The sequence below is a fragment of the Drosophila montana genome, unplaced genomic scaffold, assembly GCF_035044405.1.
Source record: "Drosophila montana isolate Dmon_TW-CO22-7 unplaced genomic scaffold, ASM3504440v1 contig_3200_1, whole genome shotgun sequence".
NCBI lineage: Eukaryota > Metazoa > Arthropoda > Insecta > Diptera > Drosophilidae > Drosophila > Drosophila montana.
In genome coordinates, this window is record NW_026998080.1 from 5,542,576 (window position 1) to 5,563,282 (window position 20,707).

General features: G+C 36.5%; 1 protein-coding gene across 2 annotated transcripts in view; it reads left to right on the forward strand.

The window, feature by feature from the left end:
• The first annotated feature begins 302 nt into the window (after positions 1-302).
• ktub (Tub domain-containing protein ktub) overlaps positions 303-20,707 on the forward strand; it is a 34,386-nt gene continuing 13,981 nt past the window's right edge. The window contains exons 1-2 of one of the 2 annotated variants that reach the window (XM_064687962.1): positions 303-581; positions 1,517-1,719. In XM_064687962.1, coding sequence (XP_064544032.1) covers positions 1,678-1,719 — 42 coding nt within the window. In that variant the 5' untranslated portion in view covers positions 303-581; positions 1,517-1,677. Of the gene's footprint in view, positions 582-1,516; positions 1,720-20,707 lie in introns of those variants that run through there. The other variant, XM_064687961.1, reaches the window with a different exon arrangement.

Sequence of the window (20,707 nt, forward strand, 5' to 3'; positions counted from 1 at the left end):
GGAAGCAATGCACATCTGCCAGGCCGCAGCCAATCTGTTGTGGGTAACGGGCAAGAGTAAGGGAAATGCGAGAACTGGAGTGCTGACTAAGAGAGGAGAGAGAGCTACTGAACTCTCTTGCTCATCCTCCATTCAGTGCACGACGGTGGATGTTGTCGCGAAGTCCTGTCGCGGCGCTCGGCTCTGCTTCTCGTTTCATTGCCGGAACATTCCAATCGCTAGTGCAGCTGGTGTGGCCCGCGACCGCTGGTCCGGTACGTCAGTTGTTGTTTTGAAACGGTCGCGTGTGGTTTGCTGTCGGTGAATTCGTCGCGTTGCCAGAGCAAAAGACGCGCCAAAAATTATCGCTTCGAATGTGTGTGCACACACTTACATACTGAGACACACACATATGTATGTACAGATGTATTTTTGCAACGTCTTGTGAAATAGTGCAAAATGAATTCCAATTGAACAGTTGCCATAGAAATGTTTATAAATTATGCGACTAGTGCCAAAGTCAAATTAAAACTCATTTCGATTCGTCGCGCGACCACAACAAACCGAACATAATTTGATCGCACGCCGAACCACAACTGCCGGTTACTGTTCTTCTGTATTAGTGTTAGTATTAGCTACATATGTTTGTGTATATACATATGAACAAACACATATAGATTTGTAGTCGCGTGTGCTACATATTTACAAAAGAATACAGCAACGACAACGACAACTATTAAAACTGCAACTATACACGAAACAACAACAGTGCCAGACAACCAGGTGTGCAGATGATTGTTTACCCATTGAAAATAGGCTGAAAAGGGTATAATGATTTTGTGCAAATCTACGTAGAAGGCAGGAGAGGGCATCAGCAGTTCGTCCGCCCGTCCGTCTGTATAACTGTGTCGATCTCGTGTTCGAGATTTGAAATTTCTATAGTAGCCATACATACATACATATATATTTTGAAAGTAATTCTGTTTAACATAGCTCTGAGCTTTCAGAGAGGTAGACACACCAACATTTGTATGCATGTTCTTTAGAATATTTCCCTTTTGAGTAACTAAGGAAGTATTTTCTGTGTGTAGAAGGAACTTTGTATGTTTGCAATGACAGCTGTGCGCTGAGTACAGGGTATCTGCTAGTCGGGCACTCCCAACTAGAGCACTCTAACTTGTTGTTGTCGCTGTTGCCCGCAGTCCCTCTACGCCTCGAGCTGGCTTGCGGCATTCATTCACCCAGACGCGAGTTCTGCGCCTTCGTTTTCGGGTTTTGTTTTGCTGCATTCATTTGCTTTCAAATAAATTTCCTTTTCAACAAACATTACACGGCAGCTGTCGCGCGCATACACACACACACACACACATATGGGCATATGCATGCATGCATGTTGAGCACATAACGGAGTATATACACACACAAATACATGCATGCACATTCATACATGCGTCACATTCACAAGTACCTTGCACATTTGCTTGCATTGAATATTGTTAAATACATCTAATTTCATTTTGCCATCTGATCTGCATAGTTAGATGATAGAAACTAACTAACTAACTTGCGGTAACGGTACATATGCCTTAATAACGATAGGCAATATCTAACTGTGTGTTAAACAGGATCAACAAAAATAATAAACTTGTCTAAAAACAACAATTCAATCGGTTGAACTGCAGCAAAGCCCAAGTCAAAATGTCTGCAATTAGCAGCCGGAATCAGAAAATGGAACAACAGGTAGGTGTCAAAGCTCACACACTCGAGTATTAATTGTTTCTATATACACCTGCTAATATGCCTATGCATCGAAATATAAAAACATTATATGTAATCTTTAAGTACGCTAAGGTGAGGTTTCGGAAAATTCCACATGGTTGGAAAATGGTTGTGTAGAAAATTGTTCTGAAAATTCTTTTGAGAATGAAATTTTTTGCAAATTCACCCGCTGCTGGAAATTGGGGCAAAGATTGAAAGAGCGAAAGCCAAAGTTCAAAGAATCGCAAACCTATTTTCAAAATTTCTTGATAAAAAAATAAATAAATACGCAACTGTTAAGGTCAGAAAATGCGTGGAAAACTATTGTATGGTTTTCATTCGAGCAGCTTGAAACCTATTCAAACAAATATTTCTCGGTATTCATTTAAGTCATGGGAAAATGCACGGGAAAATGCTAGGAAAATGCACGGGCGAAAGTTGAACTTGATTATCACATCAGAGAAATAATAGTTAATTTTTGGTAAGCCCCATAGACGAAAAATCTAGGAATTACACTTAATTGCAATTTTGCCTTTTCCATTGGATCGACTTTGACGTGGGTCAAAAAGTGATATGAACAGCCTGCATATAAATGATAGACCAGGCCAATACCCTCTAGAATATTTAAAATGAAGCTTAAAAGTTGTCGAATAATCAAAAATTCCAAATGGAAGAAGGTGTCGAACAAGTTGTTGAAAACATATGTTCAACTTATGTTTCCTTTTGTTGGGCTAGCTGCCTCACCTGGTGTCTGCTCCCCCAGACAACGATGCCAAATTAAATCAAGCTTCCAACTCGAACAAATTCATGCTGACACCAGAGCCCAGTGTCTCCCTAGTGTCTCCCCGGGTCTTATCTCAATCCTCCAATGTTTGCTTTGCTGTTGTCAGTTGGCAGTTTCCAGATGTCCCAATTGTCATTGATTGGGTGGATCAAATATATAAGTAATTTTTCAATTTTTCGAGCGAAGACATTAAATGTTGCTTGTTGCGTTGCCAAGGTATATTTCTTTAAATTAAATTAAATCTACTAGAGACTTGAATTTAGTCGATTGAAAACTGAGTGGAACTTTCCATTGATTAACAAGAGAATCTATTTCCCAGACAATAGTGTCTTTGTCCCTTATTATGATATAAGCTTCAATCTCTTAGCTAAATCAATAGTGTTAATTTCGATTCAACTTTAAACGTTTCATAAACGCAAACAACAAAGTATGTAAAATGACAAGAGTTTGCAGCGCGCACTTAGCATAAATCAGCAGAATAATTGGGACAGACGAGTCGTATAATTCATCGTTTAAAATACACAAAGGATTAATAAAGCCAGAAATAAAATGTCAGGACAAGCGCCGCAGCCAGGAACCCTTAATAGTTGTTGTTTGGCCCAGCGTAACTAGGGGCAACTATTGTGTACTAAGCAAACAGACACATAAGCTGACTAACATATATATATATATATATATACACAAATGTGGACAAATATTTGGAAGGATTTCGCTTGTCTAGGTGGGCTGGCCGTATAATGTTTATAACGTGGAGGCGAGAGACAGAGAAATGAGTAATATCGATTGCATGTGTAATTCAAGCCAGAAACCCAAGCAATAAGTTACCAAATTATTTACCAGGCGCCAACAGCTCGTGACTTATCAAAGTCAGCGAGAGAGGGAGAGCTCAGGACCTCATCCTCAATCTGCATCTTCGGTTATATTAAGTGTTGCAAAGTCTGTGGCTACTTAATGTGTTGCCAAAAGTTAAACATACTAATCCTGGCATGCCATAGGTCGCACCGTGGCATTCAACACGTTTGGCAACCCCCAAGCTCCCACTCCCTCCGCTCGGCCGGAAATGACGCATCGCACTTACTTTTGTTTTTGCGGCCTGTGCCTTTTCGGATTTTCACTTCAGCCAGGACTGTAATTTGAGGGGTGTTGCTTTGGGGTTCTTGACCCAAGCGACTTAATCCTTAAGTATAGTGCTTTATTTATCGACATGTGCAATAAGAATCATGGAAGTTGCCCAGTTACATTGAACTACTACATCAACAGGACTAAGCCACAAACCGAAGACCAACCACAGAATTTAAAAGTTTGGCCCCATTGCACCAAATATAATATAAAACTCTAGCTTCGTAATGAGAACTAGGCAAACTTTTTGAGCTTGTGGCTTGTGGTACGAGGGTCATTCATTTACTAATCAGTTTTGGACTTGAAAATGGTTTTTGCACATTTAAGTAACAGGCATATATATTAAATATATATTCTTGAGCAGGTTGACAAATTGATTCGATCTGGCCAGCCGTTAATTTTATGTCTTTTCTCATAATATATTAATATTGACAGATGGTCTGTTAAGCACAATTCTAAAGTTACGAAAGTTACGCCAGATTACCAATATTACATTTCTTCGATACCTTTCTCTATTCCCCCTCAAAACCCCCTCTATACCCCGAGTTTCTTCATGAAAACTTTGTCATATTCAATGGTTTAAGCATTTTCTTTGGGTTAGTATCGAGCCAATAATATATTATCCCTTGAATCTAAAAACGAAAATCCTATGCCCTCGTCAAAGTAGACAGCTGCTTGTTGTTCAACGTTCTACTTATGGATCCACCCTCGTCGTCCTCGCTTCTGCGAGAGTTGTCCTGCAATTTGTGACTAAAAGCCGCGATGAGCACACAAACACACCAGCCAAATCCTCATGAGCTGGCCACGACGGAATAACAGTAGCTGTAGGATACTCTGTCGGAAAAAGCGCAAATAGGAAAAAAAGAAGAAGAAGAGCAAAAGATAATAGCAATCACTGATAAAACGCCGACAATTGTCGTAATATGCAATTTATGCAATGCGAACGCGTCCTGCGGTGAGTCCCCATTTCAATTGCAGATTTGCCATCCGTGAATTGCAATTTGCCAGTGAGAACCAACTGCCGGCGGCTGTTCTGCTCAACTTGATTTAATTTATTGCACCAAAAGGACTAGTCGCAAAAGTTTCACGGAATGCCCAAGTTCTACCTATGCAACTGGAAAATGTAGCCAGAAAATTGCACTTTATACCAAATTAAACAAAGTACTTTAAAATATTATATTTAGGTATCCATTTAGGTTCGGTTTAATGTTGAGCTGGGGAATTCCTTGAAAGAGGAAATGTAGGCTTTATCTAATTATATGCTCACAGATAATAAGCCTTCAGTTTTGGAAAAGCCTGGATTTCCGAATGTTACTCATGATATACATATATTGTATAAATTACTGTAATTCTCCATATATTTTTAGCATGTTTTAAAGATAACGTAATCGAAATTAACATTCAAATTTAAACTTTTTATTATTTGTTCGTAATTTGCCACATTTTACAAACGGAATTTGCCACTGATTGAGTGGTTTGTGTGTTGTGGTTTGTCCTGCAACCGAATGAAATTTCAACGTGTAATTACAAAATGAGGTTCGAACCCAAACATTGGACAGTTGAGGTGATTGATTAATCGAAATTTATTGTCACGTACAGAAATCTCCCAACAGGCTTAGGGTGTCCCTGTATTTGAATGGATCACCTGGCACTAATGTGCTGGAAAATCTCTCTCTAATGATTTTTGCATGTTTTATTGCTATTGAAGGGCCAATACGTTACACGTCTGTAACTAAATAGAAATGAATTTATGTGCACTGAAATGGAACGCTCTGAATTAAAGATGAGTGCCAATTGAGATACTTTTATTGGCGCTTTATTGAATTTTGATTGCAAAATAATTACGCCAGTTGTTAGCGAAAACGATTAACAATTGGTGGCTAATGAAATAGAAACGCGTGAATACTAATTAAAAATTATTTGCATAGCACAAATAGAATACATTTTAATTATTCAACAATGTTTAACCAGCTAGCCAAAATAGAGAAAAAATGAATTACAAATTACAATTGGCTAAGGTAAACATTTTTTTATGCTTTTTTGGTATATCTCGGGCAAAATAATGTCAGATTTTGGAATTTTATACCATTTTGGATTCGTAGGGATCAGTACAATCGATTTGCATCAAAAAAATGAAAATCTAAATTTTGCCCCAAATCGGCCAAATGGCAAGGGGTTACATCAAGTTTTTTCGAAAAATCGTGGTCGTTTCGAAAATGAAACTTTTTTGACGATGTTTTTGTAATATCTCGGGTAAATATTGCCTGATTTTGAAATGTTATACCTTTTTGAATTCGTACGGATCCCAACCATCAAATGGCATTCAAACATTTTAAAAATCGATGGGTTAAACAAAGTTGTTGACCAAAAAACGATACGTTTCTAAAGTCAACCTTTTTTGATGTTTTTTTTGGCATATCTCGGGCAAAATAATGTCAGATTTTGGAATTTTATACCATTTTGGATTCGTAGGGATCAGTACAATCGATTTGCATCAAAAAAATGAAAATCTAAATTTTGCCCCAAATCGGCCAAATGGCAAGGGGTTACATCAAGTTTTTTCGAAAAATCGTGGTCGTTTCGAAAATGAAACTTTTTTGACGATGTTTTTGTAATATCTCGGGTAAATATTGCCTGATTTTGAAATGTTATACCTTTTTGAATTCGTACGGATCCCAACCATCAAATGGCATTCAAACATTTTAAAAATCGATGGGTTAAACAAAGTTGTTGACCAAAAAACGATACGTTTCTAAAGTCAACCTTTTTTGATGTTTTTTTTGGCATATCTCGGGCAAAATAATGTCCGATTTTGGAATTTTATACCATTTTGGACTCGTAAGGATCAGTACTATCAATTTGCATCAAAAAAATGAAAATCTAAATTTTGGCCCAAATCGACCAAATGGCAAGGGGTTACATAACGTTTTTTTCGAAAAATCGTGGTCGTTTCGAAAATGAAACTTTTTTAATGATTTTTTTTGAATATCTCGGGTAAATATTGCCCGATTTTGAAATGTTATACCTTTTTGAATTCGTACCGATCCCAACTATCAATTGGCATTCAAACATTTTAAAAATCGATGGGTTAAACAAAGTTGTTGACCAAAAAACGATACGTTTGTAAAGTCAACCTTTTTTGATGTTTTTTTTTGGCATATCTCGGCCAAATAATGTCAGATTTTGGAATTTTATACCATTTTGGATTCGTAGGGATCAGTACAATCGATTTGCATCAAAAAAGTGAAAATCTAAATTTTGGCCCAAATCGACCAAATGGCAAGGGGTTACATAACGTTTTTTTCGAAAAATCGTGGTCGTTTCGAAAATGAAACTTTTTTAATGATTTTTTTTTAATATCTCGGGTAAATATTGCCTGATTTTGAAATGTTGTACCTTTTTAAATTCGTACGGATCCCAACCATCAAATGGCATTCAAACATTTTAAAAATCGATGGGTTAAACAAAGTTGTTGACCAAAAAACGATACGTTTCTAAAGTCAACCTTTTTTGATGTTTTTTTTGGCATATCTCGGGCAAATAATGTCAGATTTTGGAATTTTATACCATTTTGGTTTCGCAGGGATCAGTACAATCGATTTGCATCAAAAAAGTGAAAATCTAAATTTTGGCCCAAATCGACCAAATGGCAAGGGGTTACATAACGTTTTTTTCGAAAAATCGTGGTCGTTTCGAAAATGAAACTTTTTTAATGATTTTTTTTGAATATCTCGGGTAAATATTGCCCGATTTTGAAATGTTATACCTTTTTGAATTCGTACCGATCCCAACTATCAATTGGCATTCAAACATTTTTAAAATCGATGGGTTAAACAAAGTTGTTGACCAAAAAACGATACGTTTGTAAAGTCAACCTTTTTTGATGTTTTTTTTTGGCATATCTCGGCCAAATAATGTCAGATTTTGGAATTTTATACCATTTTGGATTCGTAGGGATCAGTACAATCGATTTGCATCAAAAAAGTGAAAATCTAAATTTTGGCCCAAATCGACCAAATGGCAAGGGGTTACATAACGTTTTTTTCGAAAAATCGTGGTCGTTTCGAAAATGAAACTTTTTTGATGATTTTTTTTTAATATCTCGGGTAAATATTGCCTGATTTTGAAATGTTATACCTTTTTAAATTCGTACGGATCCCAACTATCAATTGGCATTCAAACATTTTAAAAATCGATGGGTTAAACAAAGTTGTTGACCAAAAAACGATACGTTTGTAAAGTCAACCTTTTTTGATGTTTTTTTTGGCATATCTCGGGCAAATAATGTCAGATTTTGGAATTTTATACCATTTTGGTTTCGCAGGGATCAGTACAATCGATTTGCATCAAAAAAGTGAAAATCTAAATTTTGGCCCAAATCGATCAAATGGCAAGGGGTTACATAACGTTTTTTTCGAAAAATCGTGGTCGTTTCGAAAATGAAACTTTTTTAATGATTTTTTTTGAATATCTCGGGTAAATATTGCCCGATTTTGAAATGTTATACCTTTTTGAATTCGTACGGATCCCAACTATCAATTGGCATTCAAACATTTTAAAAATCGATGGGTTAAACAAAGTTGTTGACCAAAAAACGATACGTTTGTAAAGTCAACCTTTTTTGATGTTTTTTTTTGGCATATCTCGGCCAAATAATGTCAGATTTTGGAATTTTATACCATTTTGGATTCGTAGGGATCAGTACAATCGATTTGCATCAAAAAAGTGAAAATCTAAATTTTGGCCCAAATCTACCAAATGGCAAGGGGTTACATCACGTTTTTTTCGAAAAATCGGGGTCGTTTCGAAAATCAAAACTTTTTTGATGATTTATTGGTAATATCTCGGGTAAATATTGCCTGATTTTGAAATGTTATATCTTTTTGAATTCGTACGGATCCCAATTATCAACTGGCATTCAAACATTTTAAATATCGATGGGTTAAACAAAGTTGTTGACCAAAAACGATACGTTTGTAAAGTCAACCTTTTTTGATGTTTTTTTGGCATATCTCGGCCAAATAATGTCAGATTTTGGAATTTTATACCATTTTGGATTCGTAGGGATCAGTACAATCGATTTGCATCAAAAAAGTGAAAATCTAAATTTTGCCCCAAATCGACCAAATGGCAAGGGGTTACATCACGTTTTTTTCGAAAAATCGTGGTCGTTTCGAAAATGAAACTTTTTTGATGATTTTTTTTAAATATCTCGGGTGAATATTGCCCGATTTTGAAATGTTATACCTTTTTGAATACGCACGGATCCCAACTATCAATTGGCATTCAAACATTTTAAAAATCGATGGGTTAAACAAAGTTGTTGACCAAAAAAAGATTCGTTTGTAAGGTAAACCTTTTTTGAAGCTTTTCTGGCATATCTCGGCCAAATAATGTCAGATTTTGGAATTTTATACCATTTTGGATTCGTAGGGATCAGTACAATCGATTTGCATCAAAAAAGTGAAAATCTAAATTTTGGCCCAAATCGACCAAATGGCAAGGGGTTACATCACGTTTTTTTCGAAAAATCGTGGTCGTTTCGAAAATGAAACTTTTTTAATGATTTTTTTTTTAATATCTCGGGTAAATATTGTCTGATTTTGAAATGTTATACCATTTTGAATACGTACGGATCCCAACTATCAATTGGCATTCAAACATTTTAAAAATCGATGGGTTAAACAAAGTTGTTGACCAAAAAACGATACGTTTGTAAAGTCAACCTTTTTTGATGTTTTTTTTGGCATATCTCGGCCAAATAATGTCAGATTTTGGAATTTTATACCATTTTGGTTTCGCAGGGATCAGTACAATCGATTTGCATCAAAAAAGTGAAAATCTAAATTTTGGCCCAAATCGATCAAATGGCAAGGGGTTACATAACGTTGTTTTCGAAAAATCGTGGTCGTTTCGAAAATGAAACTTTTTTAATGATTTTTTTTGAATATCTCGGGTAAATATTGCCCGATTTTGAAATGTTATACCTTTTTGAATTCGTACGGATCCCAACTATCAATTGGCATTCAAACATTTTCAAAATCGATGGGTTAAACAAAGTTGTTGACCAAAAAACGATACGTTTGTAAAGTCAACCTTTTTTGATGTTTTTTTTGGCATATCTCGGCCAAATAATGTCAGATTTTGGAATTTTATACCATTTTGGTTTCGCAGGGATCAGTACAATCGATTTGCATCAAAAAAGTGAAAAGCTAAATTTTGGCCCAAATCGATCAAATGGCAAGGGGTTACATCACGTTATTTTCGAAAAATCGTGGTCGTTTCGAAAATGAAACTTTTTTGATGATTTTTTTTTAATATCTCGGGTAAATATTGCCTGATTTTGAAAAGTTATACCTTTTTAAATACGTACGGATCCCAACTATCAATTGGCATTCAAACATTTTCAAAATCGATGGGTTAAACAAAGTTGTTGACCAAAAAACGATACGTTTGTAAAGTCAACCTTTTTTGATGTTTTTTTTGGCATATCTCGGCCAAATAATGTCAGATTTTGGAATTTTATACCATTTTGGATTCGTAGGGATCAGTACAATCGATTTGCATCAAAAAAGTGAAAATCTAAATTTTGGCCCAAATCGACCAAATGGCAAGGGGTTACATCACGTTTTTTTCGAAAAATCGTGGTCGTTTCGAAAATGAAACTTTTTTGATGATTTTTTTTTAATATCTCGGGTGAATATTGCCCGATTTTGAAATGTTATATCTTTTTGAATTCGTACGGATCCCAACTATCAATTGGCATTCAAACATTTTAAAAATCGATGGGTTAAACAAAGTTGTTGACCAAAAACGATACGTTTGTAAAGTCAACCTTTTTTGATGTTTTTTTGGGATATCTCGGCCAAATAATGTCAGATTTTGGAATTTTATACCATTTTGGATTCGTAGGGATCAGTACAATCGATTTGCATCAAAAAAGTGAAAATCTAAATTTTGGCCCAAATCGACCAAATGGCAAAGGGTTACATCACGTTTTTTTTTTAAAAATCGTGGTCGTTTCGAAAATGAAACTTTTTTAATGATTTTTTTTTGAATATCTCGGGTAAATATTGCCTGATTTTGAAATGTTGTACCTTTTTGAATTCGTAAGGATCCCAACTATCAATTGGCATTCAAACATTTAGTACAATTGGTAGTCTGGCTGTTTTGAAAGGCGGAAAATCTCTCTTTGCCATTTTCCATTGAATGACACTTGCAATTCTCAACAAATTATTGCTTCGAAAAGGAGACATGGCGCTTGCAATTCTAGAGTCGACAGCAAAATCTCCTAAAGAAAGATCCGGCAGAATCTACTCCTTTTTTTTTTGGTGTTTAAACCCTGTTCTTTGTTGGGTATTATAAATATATATAATATTATAAATATTTGTAAGATAATATAATAAATAAAACTTTAGCGAGCCAGCTTCAGGCAAGTGCTATATTTGAAATTCAGCCCCAAAATCATTTGCACATCGCAGCAGAGAAGAAGTGAGAAACCAATTGTATTAAATGGTGTAGCACCAGCCTAATTCCAGCACTTAAGTGCATTGTGGCTGGCTACTAATTGGGTCAGGGATTCGAGGCGTCTTGCAGCAAAAACCAAAATGCGGCAAATCAACGAAACGTGGCTAAAACGGCAGCAGGGGACACTCTCGGCGCGGCAGCTTAAGGTTACCCACAATTAGCTGACTTGAAAAGCAACAATCAGACCAGGCAAAGGCAAAGGGTGGCAAAACCACAAAATAGCCACGCGAAAGAGCAAGTTACACGAGGAACCTTTGGAATTCGTACCATTTCACGCAAATTAATTGTTGCATCCTCTGGCTGGCAATCAAAACAACTTCATCAGGCAAAATGTAGCATGCGCAATAGAAAGTTTAAATATACAAAATTATCCAGTATATAAAATATTTAAGGCTTGCATATTCTTTGAGTTCTGCACCATTTACAGCGGAAACTTCCCGCTTGGTTACTTGATGGGCATTTAAGAAGAAATTTACATAAATACAGCAACAACAGGGAGTTAACCCTGGCAACATTTGCCAATTGGCCATTACGAACTTTCGTTCTTTATAGTAATTGCAAATTTATTTTTTTATGGGATTTTTCATTCCCTGCTACAATGTTATTTTCTTTTGTCATGATGTGTGTAATAGATAGAAGAAGACAATTTCATCTTGTATAAAAAAACTTATTTGTGTTTCAAGACAATAAAACTTGACAATTGTTATTTATGATGCTTACATATAAGCAAAATACTGTCAACATCTATATAATATATATTTTGTATGGGTAAAAATTCTTTTTTAATAGGTATCTTGAACAAACTCGACAATTACAAGCTTCACTATTCTTATACATGATGATAATATGTATATAAATATGAACTAAATCTATAAGAATATTTGATCGTCGGCGTGTCCCAGATATCCTTTCTTTCTTGATTTTATTTCATTAAGCTTAAATTTGAATCCAAACTTAATTTTATAAAATTCAATTTAAGTTTTGCTTAAAATCCATTTATATTTATTGCTGATAACAAAATTCACCTTAAACTTCAGCCTCTTACTCGATTGTTTAACATTTCACGTAGGACTTTTAATACTCGTTCACAAAGTAAAAAGAGTATATACGGTTCAGACACTTCAATTCATTGAATGCAACTTTCTTTGACAATAAAAGGATTTGTTAAATAAGAATATGTCAATATACAAATTGAATTTCAATTATAAAACTCTACGCTTTCCGATATGCCATTTGCCAAGTTGTTCAATATCGTTGTTTGACTAACATCTCTTTTGCCATAAGCACTTCTACGTCGAAGCAACTCGACTCCGACATAAAACAAGTACTCGCTTTATGCGTTTTGGGTGGATGTCTGTTCCATACAAATGTCTGGCACAAGCGCCAGAAAGTCGGCAGCAATAAATTGTTTATTGTTATGCTTTTAATTTTTGTGGGTCACACGATATTTAAATAACTCAGACGTCTGACTTTAATTGCGGTACAATTTTTGTATTTCTTTTTCTATTTTTTATCAGTAATAAAATTCTCAAAAAATCACAAATTACGCAAACGTTATCCTTCCACCTTGCCACATATTGATTGATGATGCTCCAAGACTCAAGTTTATTTTGCTTAAAAAACTTGTCATAAATCCGTCACTTAGTTTACAATGTACTTAGGAAGTAAACAACCATTTTAATCTTATATTTTTTCGAGACCTTTCAGAAAGTCTGTCAAATCGAAAAGAAAACTAGGTAAAAGTGCTTTAGTCGGGAGTGCCGAATCAGGAGTTACCCTGTATCTAATTGCGTTCAACAAGGCGAGAATCTATATTTCCAACTTTCGTGTGTATAGCTCCATAGAAGAGTGTGTGGAAATGTATAATTATCTATACTTTGGAACTGGTCGAAGTATCGCTAATTATAAACACAATTCATTTACTAATGGCTTGATAAATTTATCATTACTGAGATCTGAGAAAGAGAGAGAGAAAGAGAATGTGAAGCCTCCTACTGCCTGTTAGTCAAACTTGCACAATTTTAGTATTCTATTTGTTACGTGTACAGGGTATTAAAAAAGAGCATGCGACACGAAAAGAGATTTCAAAATGCGACATTAGCAGTGGCAGGCAGCCACAGGGCGTCCACGCCCCATTCGTACGCTGTTTTTTTGTTAAGCAGGCAGACACTCGTCCGCTTATCCGTGCGCCACTTCAGCACCTGGCAGGCTGAAGGCTCGCAAAAAGACAGTTTGCCGGTGCGGAGTGGAAAGTGATTTTGTAATAAAGCAAAGTGAGATAGGAGCAGTGAGGGACGCGGAAAAGGGAGGCGTGCAGAGAGTGACAGAATAAGCGCAACCGTTGCCGTCACTTCTAGAGGGCAACGTGACGTATGAGCGATATTAAATAATCCGTAATGTTAACGCTTGCTTGCCTTTGGCATTCGTCTCATTTTGAATGCATTTTCCCCAACACTCGCAAAACTGAGTTATGATTAGGTGAAAAAGAGAGGAAGCGATGCGCCACAAGGCAGGCGGGCCAAGTAAAATTAATAGACAGGTACACAGAGTGAAAAACGACGGACAAGCTGCCTCATACTAAATTCGTTAATCAAGCTAAAAGCTCTTGAATCAAGTTCTAAATAGTCCTCAAATAACTATGAAATGGTTTTGAATCAGACATAAATTAATCTCATGTCAATCAAAGTCTTCTATTGACTTCAAATAAGAACTTTATGCATAAACTCAAGCTCTTGATTTGTATCTATCTGTGTACGAATGGACAGATTTATAGAGTCCACGCGCCTTAAATCGTGTCGCCACACAACAAGTAAATTTAATCAATAAATTCCTAGAACAAACAGTTGAATGGCCACCCCTTGGGCAGGGAACTAGATGGAGCTGCTCCCCTCAACTTTCACCTTAATTACAAGCGACACACAAAAATATCGTATTCTGCACGCGCAAACGTGTCATGGACTAAGTCACAGCAAGACCTTCGGCAAATGGAAATGGTCAAGTGCGTTGTCGTCTGTCAAACTACAAAAATCGAAGACCCCGACGATTCTTAGAGCTTTTGTTTTTCCCTGGAGATTATTAATGGTGTGTGACGGGTGGGCGTTCTTGTGTTCTAGACTCTGGCAGTACGAATGCTCGAGTCGAAGAAGGCTTTACTTTAAGATACCCTGAATACCGTTCAACTTTTTTAGTCATTATGATACAAGATATTGTGTAGCTATTGAAGCTCAAGCTTGGCGTTGAAAGCCAATTAACACAGACAAATATCTACAATATAAAAGCAAATTCAACAGGACTGGATACCTATATACTAGCATGAAGCGATGATTAATCAACTTATTTATTTTTCAAGCTACCTTCATTAAATTTACAATTTTTGAGCGTTTAATTCCCTAAGAAACGTCCAATTTAAAGCTAATTTTTTGTTGTCCAGCTAAGAAAAGAAATTGAAATATCGTTTATTTGTTATGTCTTTGAGGGTATTGAATATTTAGCCAAATTCACTTTATTCAGCAATCGGAACATCCTAGCTCGGACCTGAAAGAGCGTATAACTGCAAAGGTGATTTAGTTGCTGTAGCGCAAAAATGAACGTCAATAGGATTATTTATTAATATATTGATTATTAATAAATCATAGTTGGACATTAAGTCAAGCAGTTAGAGAAATTCTTTTTGTCACTAATATGTATGTCAAGAGGAAAGATCCAATTTTTACTTTAAATTGTTTCGTCTCCACAATAAAGGATATTTGGAAGGATAGAGGAGCCTCAGCTTAGATTCTACAGACACATGCAAACATGTGTTGTGGGACTACCCTTTCGTAGTCTTTGCAAATTTAGTAGGTATGATTAAAAATGGGAAGGACCCACTCGTCACCGTCAACGCCATTCATTCATTGAATCAATGGTCATCAATTTATGCGTGCTAGTCATGTTGTTGGCCTTCTAATCATGACCTGATAAACTGACCCATTGCCACCTGGCATGGAATATTATTGTTAATCAAAGCCAACTCCATTGGGCGGCGGCGGCACAGTCCTTGCACCTGCGCTGCATTCCTTTCTGTGTGGCTTTGTTGTGTTTTATCGATTATGTGTCGCGTTTGTTCTACTTATTTGTTTTGAGGATGAAACAACAATAACCAAACGCTCCTCATGCATGCCATACTTCATTAATATGTACATATGTATATTCAATGTTTGTTTGCACTTTGAAAGGGCCATTAATCTAAAGCCATATACTTGATTGCAATTAAATTGATTTGCCCTTTTGCCGAACCGCACTGATAACTGCCACAGTAATCGGCTGTGTGACACACGCATATATTTATTATGCACAGCCATTGTCCTTTTCCAGGTAAACTACAAAATATCCCAACGATTCTGTATTCTGTATAAGCGACATGTGAGAGCCATGGGACTATTAATTACGGTCGCTGTCTTGTCTTCTGACATATCAAATAAAACTAATTTGTATTGTTTGGATTTCCCAAATGTTTTGATTGATCATTATCAATGCTATTAGGGTTATTGGGTCACGGTTTGTGAGTACACGCTAATACATAAATATATGAGTCGAAATGGAGACACAGTAATGCATTTGTTTAATCGAACTTATATCGACTTCGATAACATTTGTACATGCTTAAACATTAATCATTGGAGATTCATTGAGGTAATATTATCAATGAAAGTCCGGTTAGCATGGCAATTAATTTCTAGTTGTACGACTAAATAAATGTATGCATTTGCTTATCGATTTTATATCGACTCCGATAGCATTTGTAGATGTTTTATTAGATCATTAGAGATTCATTGAGTTTGTTATATCGAAGACAAAACGGTTTGCATGGCAAAGAAGTTAATTACTAAAGAGCATAAATAGATAGAAAAAAAAATAATAATAAAGGCAGACGAATCAAACATCGATTTCGATAACATTTGAAGCTAGACAAATAATATATATTGATACAGATACAATTTGCACGTTTTAATCAAAATTGCTGTATTTGAAAAAGGACTTCATTGCCAAAGCACATAAATAAAAAAAATATAATAAGATAGGCAGACGAATCAAATGCCGAACACGATAACATCTGAAGCTAAAAAAAAATGTATTGCGTGCTTTCGGGCGCAAGCAGTTTATTCAAAGTGTGCGCTTCCCCAGACACAATTTGCATGCTTTAATCAAATTGCAAAATTTGCTTTCAACACACACACACTCGCCCCGCCCCCCTCCCCTTTCCTCGCTGAGAGTAGAAATAATAAAAAAAAGAGTGGGTACCTATTCGTTCAAGGACGCAAATGTCGATTGAAAACAATTCAAAATGTGATATTGGCGTGCCTTTCACACACACACACACACACACACACATTGCCTTGTACACGGATGGAAAATGGTGCAACTGCATCACTTTGCAGCAAATTCGCGCTGGTTGGGAAGCTATTCGAATTTAGTTCTTACCTTTAAAGAACTGCAAATGATATTGCAAATTGAATGCAATTTAAATGTTGCTTTGCATTGTGGCAAATCAAAAAAAATGTGCTCAACATCAACAAAATGCCATGACGACGACATGGAAATCTATCTACTTTCCCTATACTGAAGGTGAGGACATGCAGCCATGGACGCCCTTAAATGGAGGAGAAGTGGGAGAAGGGCGTATCACCTGGCGTTGCCTCGGCTGACAGCAAATGCAACAATAGCAAAATGGGTAACAACACAAACAATTGCATGTTGCTGCAACCACACTTTGAGCTGCTTTTTTTTTATTGATAAAACTTTTATTCTGACGGTTGTGGAGCCAAGGCGACGACGTCATCTGCGCACACACAATATTTGCATACACACGAGTGTGTCTGACAGCGTATTTAGGTCTGATATATGCGGCGTTTGTTTAGACCATTTTTTATGCACGCCAAGTGTTTAGCAAATAGTACATAAATCATCATATATCAAGGAGAAAAATTAAAGTTTTTAACTTAGAGCTATATGAAACAGTTGTGAACACAATGTACTTACTCTTTCCCTCCTTGTTATGGCCAATATTGCTGGCCGATTCCTGGCATACCTAATAAAGCAATAATAAACAAAAATAAAAAAACTAAAGTTTTGTTGTTAAAGAAAATACATCTTTGACAACGGGTAAAGCACACGAATGTAGCGATTGCCGCTTACAACAACTCAACAAGTTAAAGCTGTGAAAAAGGGACAAGGTGTTCGCTGGACCAAAAGTTTAATTAGTATAATTTGAAGCATTTAGACCTCAGGTCTAAATTATCTCGTTTTAAGCAGTCAAGTTTGCAAAGCCAACTAATTGGGGCGCATCCTTTTCTTAGATGGCTGCTGCTTAATCTTCTTATATAGCCAATTGAGTTAATTAAATAAATTGCCGCCTGCAAGTGGTTATTTAAAACTGTCGCCAATTGTCACTGGCTGCCGTTTGGCAGCTGGAAGGACCTTCACGCTAAGGCAAAAGCGAAGACGACGGCAAGGACAAGGACAAAATCTGGATTATGATGCTAAGAAAAGTTTGTGGCGCTCAACTACAACACTCAACGGACCTGTTGGCTGCAACGTGCAAAAAAAAACAGAAATGGCTTAAAATATTTACAGGCATTTCCAGCGACAGAGAATTGTGCAAATGAAGTACACATTTCTTTGGCTTGTCATGTCGCATTTGTATCCGATTTGTGTCCACGTAAAGTTAGCGCTGTATTGTGCCACAATTAGCGTAATTAAATGTTAATTTAGTCAAATCAAATGAATGCGCCAGCGAGCAGCCTCCTTGTCCCAATCCACCTGCTGCACGTAAATTATGAGCATACCCCTGGGCCAGCTTTTCCCCGTTTCCCCAGTTGCCGTATCCGGGCTGGCTGTCATTCGACTTTGTTAGCCGGAGGCCTGACGACATGCCCGTACTGCTGTCCCTCGCCCCAATCTCCGGCGGGAGCGCGTAAATATTAAATCACATCATATTACCGATGACAGAGAGTATTTCATGGCTTAAAGCATTCGATTCGAACAAACGAACAAGCCCCAGGCGCAATTCAGGCTATTTGTTATGGCCAGAACAAAAGGGGATTGTGGCTATAAAAAGCAGTCTTTGGCAAAAACTGTAAAATTACATGCCAGGAAATTGTTTTCAAGGAAAATGCATCAACTCGTTAGCATTAAAAGGCTTTGGCTAAGCGCATTAACTGCACGGGTTCACATTGCGTCGGGCTATAAAGTTGCGATTAAAGTCCAGCTGGGGACACATACACGAAATTTAAAATATAAATAAAGTAGACATTCTCTGGCTAAGTTACCAAATATGCAAAGTCGGAATGCAAGTTCTCTTCAGAACGTGTGAGCGCAAAAATAAAATGAAGCCCAACGATTTTCCTTTGGTAAAATACATGCACATTATCCTATCAATACAACGAGAGAAATCGGGATGGCAACGGAAATATGAAATATATGTGTACACACACACACACACACATATGTAAATGTAATCCTGCCTCTGCCACATAGCTTCCTTTTGGCATTTCATGCGCAATTTCAAAGAAATTTAAAGCTTTTGAGCCAACATCGAAAGGAAATTGCCCCTCAGTGTGCTCCTCAGGTGCATGCGGCAGGAGGGGAAGACGGCCATTAGCCTTCAAATAAAATGCAGGTTAAACAACGACTAAAAAAGTAGTTTCTCTAACAATATATATATCGCGACGCTGCAGCTGCCGAATAGAATGTACTTTAAACAAAGTCTCAGCAAAGTTACGACCATTAATTAAAAAATTTTACTATTATCGGACGACCGCAAAACTTTTACGCCTTGCAAGTTTTTTTCACCTGAGACGTTGCCCAAAAACCATTGAAGCAATGCACCAAAAGTTTGTGTTAATACCCTTTAAATTGTTGGAAATATAATTAAACTTTATATTAAACTAGGTGGCATTAATAAAACAATTTAACTTTCAGTCTAAAATAAAGTTTTAGTTTCTTAAGTCTGCCAGTTGCTTGAGAAACGAAAAGGTTTTCCGAAAAATTTTTTTTTAACTAGCTTTTTTACTTATTATTTAATCTATCTCAAAGTGCTATTCATTATATAGTAATTAATTGATTATTCGAATTTTTGGCTGTACTTTAAAAGTTAAATTGGAAAACGATGATTGTAACCTTTTGTTTTTTATCCGATTAAACACATCAAATATAAATAGAGACATAGGGTTATCGACAGTAAAGATGGAGTTAGATTTCACTCAAGGGGGAAGCTGGCGTGATATCAAAAATTATCTATCTTGTTGATCGACAATTGTCAAATCGAATGGCTGATCATTAAAGTATCTTATACAATGTTTTTTCATGGCAATAAAGACAGATCTTTATATAAACTAAAAGCATATTTTATAAAAAAAACAAACTTTGCCAGAGCAAGGGCTGACAATACCTATTAATACCTTTGTCAAAAATACCAGCCCCAACGTGTTCCAGCCCTTAGTAACAAAACGTAAATACCCTTCGAAAGGGTATAGACAACAAATTAATGTTCTAAGACTGGCAATCTTTTTTACCAGCAGCTCTTGTAATTAATTCTCGTTGTTACGTGCGCATCGTAAAGCTTCGCATTCAAACAAATGCCAATGGCTGAGAGCAGGTTAAGCCCAGCATTACCCTATCAGAATATATATTTATATACCCTAGACCCATGAAAAACGGCAAAGATTATTTGCAAATTTATGTAACTGGCGGAAGGAAGCATATCCAATCCCATATATATATATATTCCCCATTTGCTATATATATTCCCGATTAGGCAGACGAGCTGAACGCGTTGATCTCGGAACATACAAAAGCCAAAGACTTAAATTTTAAAATATATATATTCTCACATATGATAGATCCAGTAGAACTTGTGGTCCATATTGCAGATAAATATTAATTTGGAAACATCGATTTGTAATTATAAGATCTAATTACAGAAAATATGGTATATAGGTTCTCAGACTAAAATAATTTATCTTTTCGAAAAACTTTGCTGATAGGGCACTCTGGTATATGCACACATATGTATGAGTTATTTAAGTCCTGCAAATTTCATAAAGATCGGACTATAAACACCGAAGTTAACGAAGAAAGTCCTCTTTCTATAGTGTGGGGATAAGGGAAGAAGAATATGTGTTTTATAAAAGAAATCTCGAATGTTAGTTACGGCAGCTTAGTTATCAGCTGTGCAGGGCATCTCCTAGTCGGGCACTCCCTACTAAAGCAAAGCTGCTTGTTACACACGCATCCATCTGACAGAGTACATAAATATTTATGTCATGCCTTTGGGTTTGCTGCTCGCCATTCTAATAGTCAACACCAAGCTGTTCCTTCTGTTTGCTCGAGAAAAATATATTTTTGCTGGGACGCTGAGATGCGACTCCTAGATGTAGGAGCTCGGGTCGGGGTCGAGCGCGCCTAAAGGTGTTCGTTGCTATTTGACTTTGCCTTTATTGAACTGCCCAACGAACTGATGAACCGGTTAAGTCATATTTGACCTCTTGGGTAAACATATGG